We start from the raw sequence: 10030 nt of genomic DNA, 5'->3' as shown, positions 1-10030 counted from the left end.
GGACATGATCAAACAATTTCATTAAAATCCTCCACAAACCCAACAAACTATTCAACAGCCAATTTGTTACCGTGTCTTTTCATTCATTTTATTTTACTTTCGCGACAAAAGTTCGTACGTAGAGACATGAAGAAATCGTTACAACTCTGTTCTGTGGGGTTAAATGGCTGATCAGAGTAACAGAGAAACATCTACTTATTTTTTTAAAATAATTATAAGCATTTCTTTATGTATATTATTCTCTTTACGTGTATATATTGTACATAAAAAGATGCAAAAAGCAAAGCTACAGCGAAGAGAAAGTTATACTTGATCGACTAATGCAAAACTAAATTTCTGTTAAGGGAGCTGGATCATAAGCTCATACTAACCAAAAATCGCTCTACCACAGTATAGTAATGCTTTCAGATATGTTCAAGTCAATCGCTGGCCCCAGAGGAAACATGCATCTCAACAGCTGCTGAGAACCTCTCAGCCGCTCTCTGTTCAAAAAGGCTTCATGTACAAATTTTGGGAGTGACAACCTGCTCAATAAAATTTTCACCAATCAGTCAGAGAGCTATTTCTATCCATTATTAGTTATTACTATTAGCATTACAATTTTATCTTCTTGCCTAAAAAATAACATACTGTTGTTTTAGGAACTCACAAGACCGTTCACACCTTGAAGCTGTGTCTTGCAGAAAATTCATTGACCGTGATTAAACACCAGCGGCAGCTTTCACATCGGTATCTGTCTTCTCCTGGACAAGTTTGTGTTCATTAAATTAAAATGTTAAGAAATCCACAAACCACTCTAGTAGCAAACATTTAAAGAGTGAAGAACACTTTCAAATTCAAAGCATCTACTACATATTAAAAGGTTTGTATACTTCTCAAGCAGTAAAAGAGGTCAGTTATGTGCTACCTGCGAAGGTGCGAATAAGTCTGGATGCTTTGTGAAACATGGTGAAATAACAGTTTTATCATTAAAGTGAAAATACAAGAATGTCCTTACAAACCTGAGGTGGAGGATTTTTTCTGATCTTCCGAGTAGGAGTCCTCATTGTTACTAACTCTTCAGCAGCTGTCGGGTGAATACCTATCGTGGCATCTAAGTCTGCCTTAGTCAAGCCAGCTTTAACAGCAACTGCGAATCCCTGAAATTTAACAGTTGCACTACTGCTTAAGTTTCAGAAGTTCGATTTCTGCTTTGACTGAAATAACAAATAAAGGACAATTGCATTAACCTGAACAATTTCAGGTGAATCATCTCCACACATGTGCAAGCCCAGAATTTTGTTTGTCTTTGCACACACTATAAGTTTCATGAAGACTCGATCTGGCAACCCCGAGAGAGTGGCCTTCATGGGCTTGAAGTTTGACGTGTAAATATCAACATCACCATATTGTTCCGTAGCCTGCAAAAATAACATACATTTTAAGAGAAAGGCCACTTCCAGCAATTGTAGATAATCCGAAATAATGTTTATCACCTGTTCTTCAGAAAGACCAACTTGCCCAATGGGTGGCTGGGAAAACACAGCAGAAGGAATAGCCCTATACAAAAAAATATATCAAAAATAAGAACTTAAACATAGTGCACTCAATAATAAACCCCAATTCCTCTATAGATATACACACAGGTTATTTTTCACCTTACTATGTAAATATCCTTGTAACATATGCAGTGGTACTTCAGGTCAATTATTTTTGAATTGTTAAGTACCTCATAGGCTCATACCTCATATAGGAAAAGAGATAGAAAGACTATAATGTAACACTAATTATGTACATAATGATTAATCCTTTCCATGTTATTCTACTAGCATATATATTTGCAGAGTACCTAGCCTAGAATATAAGTATTATCAGCTGAGCAACAAGGTAGTAGGTCACCTGTAATCAGGTTTTGTGGGCTCATTCAGAAACAGTGTTTTTGCTAATGCGCCTCCTTCCATCAAAGCCACTGGAGTCAGATTTACTCTGTCTGTAACATCTCCCACAGCCCAAATTGAGGGAACCGATGTACGAGAGAATTCATCAACCTGAAAAAAAATAAAAATAAAAGGATCTCAAAAAACAAATTACTGTAAATAAACTCACATCTTTAACTGAAGGCATCTAATAATTGATAAAATAAAACTATAAAGTAAACTTATAAAATAGCAAGGAACACACCTCTATCGCTCCACTATTGGCCATCTTCACCCCTACCGCCTCCAATCCCAAATTCTGCAATGAAGAAGAAGTTCAATTACTTCCATCTACAATAAACCCATTATATTGCAGTTGTAAAATTCACATTAATTCAAAGATTAATATCATTGCATATGGCCTCTTCAGTTTTGCCAATATGTACTAGTATAGAGCCGCATCAAGGCTGGAAAGTCCCAATCAAAAATTTTAAAAAGTTTTCACCAACGGATGGGTACAACCCTGCCTTGATGGGAAACTCTTTGGTTTGTGGCAGTGGACCTCAAGACAATTGGCAATCTAACAACAAAATAAAAAGTACCAAGATCAAACCTTTGTATTAGGTCTACGCCCTGTTGCAAACATAACATGTGAGAAGCCTTCAACGGTTCCTTTGTTAGTTTTCAGGGAAAATGAACCATCAGATGATTTTAAGATAGCCTGGGGAGACTCCTCTGTGTGGAACTCGATTCCTCTCAGAGACATTTGCTCAGCGAGAAATCCTCTAATCTGCAGGAATACAAAAGCACATATTAAATCACTTAAGAGAGACTTCTATCATGGTTATTTACCCAGACTAGCCAGAAAAATGGTTTCTCACCTCATCATCAAAACCTCTCAAAATTTGCTTTTGACGTATAAACACATGGACATCACTCTTCAGACCATTGAAGATACCAGCAAACTCCAAGGCAATGTATCCACCACCAACTATTGCAATTTTTCCCGGCCTCTCAGGCAAATCAAGAGCAGCATCAGAATCTATTGCATACTTACTTCCCGGAATATCAGGGATGAAGGGTCGCCCCCCAACCGAAATCAGTATATGTCTAGCTGAATACAGCTGCCCATCCACATCAACCGTGTGGGGATCCACTATCTAATCCATTTATACAAAACACCACATTTAACATAAACATTCAATACTCCAACACAATTGCATCCATCACATTACAAATAAAAAGAGTTTAGTTTCAGTTTTCGGATACCTTGCCGCGGCCTTCGAGCAGACTGACATTAGCATTCTTGAGCACATTCTTGTAGATACCGGTGAGGCGCTGCAGCTCAGCATTCTTGTTGGCCATCAATGTGCTCCAGTCATGCTTTGGCTCAGTCTCATACTTCCACCCATAGCCAATGCTGTCCTCAAATTCATGTGAATATTTCGAAGCGTAAACCATTAGCTTCTTGGGCACACATCCACGAAGCACACACCTTAAAACACAAAAAATCATTCACAATCAATAACCACGTTTCACAATACTGAAAATTTCATCATCATCCAAAACAAAACAAAAAAAAGATTTTTTTTTTTTATTTCACAAACTGACAGCTGAAGTAGTAGGGTTGGAAAGCTTACGTGCCGCCGACGCCGCCGGCGGTTTCAGAGGAGATGGTGGCGAAGGGGAGCTCGCAGACGGCGACCTTGGCGCCGAAATTGGCGGCGAAGCGGGAGGCGCGGACGCCGCCACTGCCGGCGCCGATGGTGAAGAGGTCGAAATCGTAGTGGCGGGAGGGGTCCCCAGCGCCGTTGTCGGACTGGGCGCGTGTGGAGAACGCGCGGCGGCGGAAGGCGGCGTGGCGGGAGGAGCGGAGGAGGCGCGGGGAGGTTAGGGTTTGGGGGAGAGAGAGGAAAGATGCGAGCTTTTTGGAGAAGAGGAGGGTTTGGAGTGTTGGGTAGGATGAGATGGTGGTGAGCTTTGGGGTGGTGGAGAGAGAGCAGCTCGCCATTTTTGCTCTGTTTCTGTTTTGGAGAGTGAGAGCCTCCGCTTCTGCACCAAGTGTATAAAAAGTTGACTTTATGGTGGGTCCGGTGGTCAACGGTGAGAGATGGAGTTCATTTCTTATTGTACCTCTTGATCAAGGTGAAGAAATTTGAGGGGTTTATTGCTATCGAAAAATCTGAAGAGAGGTGTGTTTGAACTTTGAACTTTGAACTTTGAAGGTGATGGATGTGGTTATCAAGTTTGAATTTGCTTGTAGGTTGGATATTATATATACATGGATGCCTATTGAACATCAGCACTTACCTCTTACAATTGTTTTAGAATACGGAGTGATGTTATGTGCAGTATTATTTGGTTCCAATCATATATTTACTTTCATCAATTACCAACACTTCATCCCTTACCACAAGTGAAATGCTTTAATTGCATTGCAACATAGTGTTTTACCATTCTGACAACTTCGTGATTCGAACTCGGGTTGGGGGATTCCTTACTTGATGCTCATCCACTAAGACACTTACAGTTAACCAGTGATTAAACAGTTTAAAATCCTAACAAGAGTCTTCTCTAAGCCTATTTCATACCAACTATGTAGGCGCTACAAATCTATTTTGATGGAGGTCTTATATATGCAAGCTACCTTACAGCCTATAATGGATGTCACTAATGACATTGGTGGTACTCTTTCTTCGATTCAGAATTTTCCCCATAGGTTTTATTAGAATAAGGTTTAACCAGGTCACCACCGTTTGTGTAAAGGTGTTGCTAGATGTACCCAACAAACTACTTAGTAGACCCAGCAATTAAAAATTATCCTATATTTTCTAGTTTTGCCCTTGTTATAATAAACCCAGCAAACACAAATTCTTCTCTTAGAGTCGGATCAGAGGCATTAAATTAAGAAGAAGAGATGTGGCAACGACTGCGCAAACACAACATCCTATTTAGGAGGCTAAAGTGGGATCTGGGTCATACCATTTTATCGTTGCTTTGCTTTGAGCCTTTGAGTTGAATTGAAATTTTGTGATTAATTGCGTAGTCATCTACTCATCTGCAGTGTCAATCTTTGATTAAGAGACTTTTAGCCGATTTTGTTCTTCTTCTCCATTACCTGAAATATATTCTACAATTATATGTTTTAAGATGATCGAAGTTCCATACCTGTATTGATATGGGTGAGATATATGTAATGGGATGATCATTGAATTAGAATTTTTTTTTTTTTGAAGGCAATCGGTTCCGATATCCCGTACATCAAATCTTCTCAAGATTCTATACTTAGATCATAGGAAAGCTCTTCCTGATTTCCTCCCCCATATCAGTTCTTTTTCTGGTCGCAACGTAGTGTTAGAGATGATGTTTGCTGACTTTATTATAACAAGGACAAAACTGAAAAATACAGGATAATTTTTAATTGCTGAGTCTACTAAGAGGTTTGCTGGGTATATCTAGCAACACCCTTTGTGTAATTCCAATCAAACGGTAATGTGTTTACAATTGAAAAGCTCCATATGGCTAATTGGTTTGTGCTACTGATCATTCTCAAGCAAAAATTATAGTTGCGGTAGTGGTAGCAAAAAATTTGGAGGAAGAGTCATGTTGTTTTTCACTTTTTCTCCTCTTGATGCATTGATGGGTTCCCAAATGGTTTGCTTTCGGCAACTTGGGGAATCTTTTGATCGTACATGAGAAAGAGAAGTGCATCCTTTTTTCAAGTGACAAGAAGTGTGTGGACCTTCTTTGACTATTTGTGGCCATGCTTACGCTTATGCAGATATATTTACATAGTTCTTCTCCGGAATGTATTTAGGCAGTGCATATTTTGTTAGGATCGCGTTTTTCTTTTCTACATTCTAATTTTTGGCTAGAGGATGAACCATAGTGGGGAATCCGATGTATTTATATCTGTTGTAACTATCTAAATTGTGTATAAATGCAATTCTTTCATTCTAAAAAAAAAATTGGGTAACATCTATGTGGAATAAGGAAATTATGAAGTTTATATGTCTTATCTGGAGTCCAACTTTAACATTAATTGGTTCGACCGTGCCTGTGGTGTTCAAATTCTAATGTATAAACTTTACCAATGTTGGTTTGATATTTGATCAAGAATATTGTAATTAATCCATCACAAGTGATTGAGTTTGTAAGAGTCTAGTGTGAAACCCTAATACTCATGTTTGAATCCCACCGACGTTGAGTGGAGCTTGTTAACTCCTAATTTATCATTGGCGGTAAGAGAGAGGAAACGTTTTGACAAAATCCTCTATTATGCATTACTTTACGGACCTATAAAGATTTTGAAGAAACCGTGTGATTTCGATAAAAAAAAATTTACTATTATGAACTACACATATGACTTTTAGTTTCAAGCTCATATATATGGTTGTTACTATTTATATGTTCAGTATGACAGTATCTTACCCATATAGAAAATCATAAAGGAAAATATTCTATTTTTGTTGATCATAAGCTGTAAAGTAAGGAACATTGAAAAATTTAGGTATATGCATGCGTCTTCAACATAGAATAGCCAAATAAAAGCTAAATTTATCTTTTTGCTAAAAAATCTAGCTAAATTGAGAAGGATAGGAGAGAGAAAATATCTTAAAGATAAACACCGAAGTTTAATCTTTTCTGGGTTAGCTTTATATCTTTTCTAGGTTAGCTATAAAGCTATACAGTGCTAAACCAAAACTTCAAATTTTAATACTTTTGAGTTTAACTATTGAAAAATTTAGCTAAAGAAATAGCTTTGTTTGTGGAGATGCCTAACGGAGGCAAGACAGAGTTATCATATTTTTCCTGATTTTCAAGCTCAATGGGTTACTACTAATTAATTTATTCCAATATCTTAGACAAATGAAAACGCTTATTCCACTCGATGGTAGGTAGCATTTGAAGCTGTCACTTATTCTAACATATCAATACCAACAAAGCTAGAGGTTGATTTTATGGTAATAAATCATACCAAGTCAATAGAAAGGAATTGATCGAGCATGACTTTGATGATCACATTATATCTTTCGACTTTTGTTCATATTTTTCGTGTTTCTAAATTAACCAACTCAATCACATCACATTTACTTACATTATATACAATCTTATACATACTACTTAGACAGACTTTCAGCCTCTAAGTTCATAATCTTATAGAGGTTTGGGAAGCGATTCACACACGAGTACGTAGTCTATGCACATTTGGGTCTCTGTCTGATTTGCAATGGATATCTGGGAGTCAATTCCTAGCTTTGCTCTACAAAATCGAGTTTTCATATTTTGTTGAACACATTTGATGGAAGTTGAACTCCTGGCAACTCATGAACATGTTTAGGACATCTCAAATTGTTTGCTTGGAACAAAGAAGAGATAGTAAGAACGTGATGATCATAAGGAATCAATTCAATCGTATAATTAACTCGACTACATGTTAATCTCATAGGCTGATCCGCTGATAGCTAGTATTGCCTCACCAGCACATCTGGGCACGTTTACTAACTTGGAATGAAAATTATCATGAATCGGTATCAACAACAATCGGTATCAATAAGAATCGGTATGAGAAATGAATCAGTTTCATTCTACTGTTTACTTACCATAAAGAACCAAAATAGGAATGAAATTAATTACGATTGATGTTATTTATTTACCATATGGAATCAGAATTAAAACTAGTTTGATTACTAAAATACCCCTGCAAGAAATGAATTTAAAATACCCCTAAAATACAATATTGATGAAGTATAAAGTGTAGAGAAAGAGAGATAGCAAGAGAATCATCATCTTATTCATTGATAGGAGCCCTTTATATAGTGAATTACACAATACCAATATGGTAAGGATAATGAATACATAGATCTAATCAAACTACATATCCTAATGACATAAGGCCAAGGCACAAATAAAGAATATCTAGAAAGATACAAAATATCTTAGAACACTCCCCCTTGTGCCGCGCGCTGATATGCCAATGATGCTGATCTGTTGCCTCGTCAAAAACCTCGTCAAGTCATAAAAACCCTGTGGGAGAAACTGAACCTTGATCGTAGGAGAAAAATAGTACAACGCACCCTTCACATTTGATAGTGACAAGTATGTATGTGCTAAACTCCCCATGAAGTTCACACCTCCCCCTGATATTTACATCAATCAAATGGCTCTTCCTGATTCTTACTAATCACGGAAGTTTCAACAACTTAGCATGTCAATGCTCTTTAACATGTCTTCAAATGTAGCATTGGGCAATGATTAACTAAATCATGCCGTATTGTCCTCAAATGATCTTTTACACTTAGATCTTGAGGAGAAGGCCGCTTGTGAACTCAAAACATAAGTTCGTGCAGGAAATCAGATTTCCGCGCAGCATGACCTTCGGTTACTAGAACAGTCGTAACTTCCTCTAGGAAATACATATGAACAAACCGTAAACGGTTTTGGAAACTAGACTCATAGAGATTTCCAACCGTATATTACACACGTTCTGGTTCGTCAGGAGCTATTCACAACATCCCGTCGAAGTTGACTGTTTTGCCAAAATCAGATTCTCGGACAGATTCGTCCTACTTTACTAAAATGGCCATAACTCACTCAATATGATAGCTATGATCAAATGGTTGGTGTCCCTGGAAAGTAGACACATAGACCTTTCCAATGGTACCAATTTCACCATTTTCCAATGAGTGAGATTTCCTATAGGTCCCTTAGAAGTTGATCTACAAAACTTGGTAGATTATGATTTCGCTTTTGATGTGTCTTTCTTATGTAGGGATAGAATAAGCCTCAACCTTTCATACCATTAAGTATTGAAAAAGGAGTTACTGTCATTACATTGGCGTTGCGTAGGCGCATAGCTACACTTAGCTTTACAACTTTTCATAGCGAATGAGATGTCAAGTCTTTCGTATTGTGTTGAGTACATTGATGCGTCTTATTGTACTTAGATGAGAACTCCATCTCTTAACACATATTTGTCATCTTACTTTAGATAAAACAACGGATCTCTCTTTAGACCTTGACTAATCATGGGAGTATATGTAGACCTTACTTTCGTTAGAGCGTCTAAGCCGATTGATGGAAAATCATCATCAATACAGTCATCGACTGCCTTATCGAGACCGTGTCTTCCCAAGATCTTTTTCTTCGGATGTTGATACATATTGGCATCTCTTGATTCAAGAATCCATGTAAATCCGGGATGAACATGCAAAGGCATAATTCACCATATCCTTTCCAAATCAAGTAAAGTCCATGTGTGTTTCAATACATTTAGCAAACGCATGCTCCTGTGGTCTGGGGCCACTTGACTTGGATGAATGAAGTCCGTTTAAGATCTTCATGTATATCTCTGATCCCGTAAAGATGTTATTATGACCACATTCATAGGCTGCATGTTCAGTTATTAGGAAACTACCAAACTGACAAAGTAGTGGAATTCAATGACATCTATTACGAGAGCATTTCTCATCGTAGTCGATCTCAGTGCGTGTTAGTGAGAGACCTTGCACCATAAGGTGAGTCTAAGCTCTTGTTCTCACTACGCTATCTAACAAAGGTATAGTTGATAGGGTTTAGCTTGCGGTGTCGGCATCACCTGCCCAAGAACCTATCTCTTTGTTAATGCTGGATCGCATCTTTCCATTAGGCCAATCAACTAAGTTGATATCCATCGACAAAAGGTGATTCGATAGTAGACTCATTATCTCACGTCCTCATTTACACTAGTGTAATACTTGTAAAGATCTCTATATGGATTGGATTTGACATTGAGGCGTCCCCTAACGATAATCACAATTCAGACTCCATGAGACGAATTTGAGTATCACTGATCAATGGATCAGGTTGTGTCAAGCTCGCTTTCTTCCTAATGCGAGAAAGTATCGAACCTAAGGGCCTCCCTCCTTTTGGGGAGCCATACGGCCTTGTGACACCAATTTTTCCATTATATGACGTCATTATATCACCATCCATGGTGATGGCGTCAAGACCAACACCTTTTGGCGCGCCATGTCCTCTTGATGGGACCTTAATCCTTGCAGACATATTTGCAGCATGTGATCTCGTCATTTTAACACTTTAAGCATTTGGGATCAAGATGAGACTTAGTGGGGACAAACCACAACAATTCACGT

At 37.9% G+C, this 10030-nt stretch overlaps 1 protein-coding gene across 1 annotated transcript; it reads right to left on the bottom strand.

Annotated features, from left to right (window-relative positions):
* Positions 1-282: 282 nt before the first annotated feature.
* Positions 283-3919, bottom strand: LOC101295765 (glutathione reductase, chloroplastic-like). The gene is made up of 11 exons (XM_004289844.1): positions 3536-3919; positions 3165-3390; positions 2777-3055; positions 2509-2685; positions 2161-2214; positions 1879-2027; positions 1476-1539; positions 1230-1400; positions 1002-1139; positions 664-743; positions 283-524 (listed from the first exon to the last, which is right to left on the bottom strand). The coding sequence occupies exons 1-10, from the start codon at positions 3904-3906 to the stop codon at positions 702-704; spliced, it is 1671 nt and encodes a 556-aa protein (XP_004289892.1). The 5' UTR covers positions 3907-3919; the 3' UTR covers positions 283-524; positions 664-701.
* Between the last annotated feature and the right edge of the window lie 6111 nt (positions 3920-10030).

Source organism: Fragaria vesca, linkage group LG2 (assembly GCF_000184155.1).
Source record: "Fragaria vesca subsp. vesca linkage group LG2, FraVesHawaii_1.0, whole genome shotgun sequence".
In the NCBI taxonomy this organism is placed as follows: Eukaryota; Viridiplantae; Streptophyta; class Magnoliopsida; order Rosales; family Rosaceae; genus Fragaria; species Fragaria vesca.
Note: the sequence above shows the minus strand (reverse complement) of the source record. Positions and strands in the feature narration are given on the sequence as shown.

Excerpts from the sequence above, each read along its gene's own strand:
- LOC101295765 (XM_004289844.1), bottom strand. The coding sequence starts at position 3,906 with ATGGCGAGCTGCTCTCTCTCCACCACCCCAAAGCTCACCACCATCTCA. Across the intron at positions 1,140-1,229 it reads ATTCACCTGAAATTGTTCAG|GGATTCGCAGTTGCTGTTAA; the intron begins GTTAATGCAATT and ends GTTAAATTTCAG. Across the intron at positions 744-1,001 it reads GAAAAAATCCTCCACCTCAG|GAGAAGACAGATACCGATGT; the intron begins GTTTGTAAGGAC and ends AAACTTGTCCAG.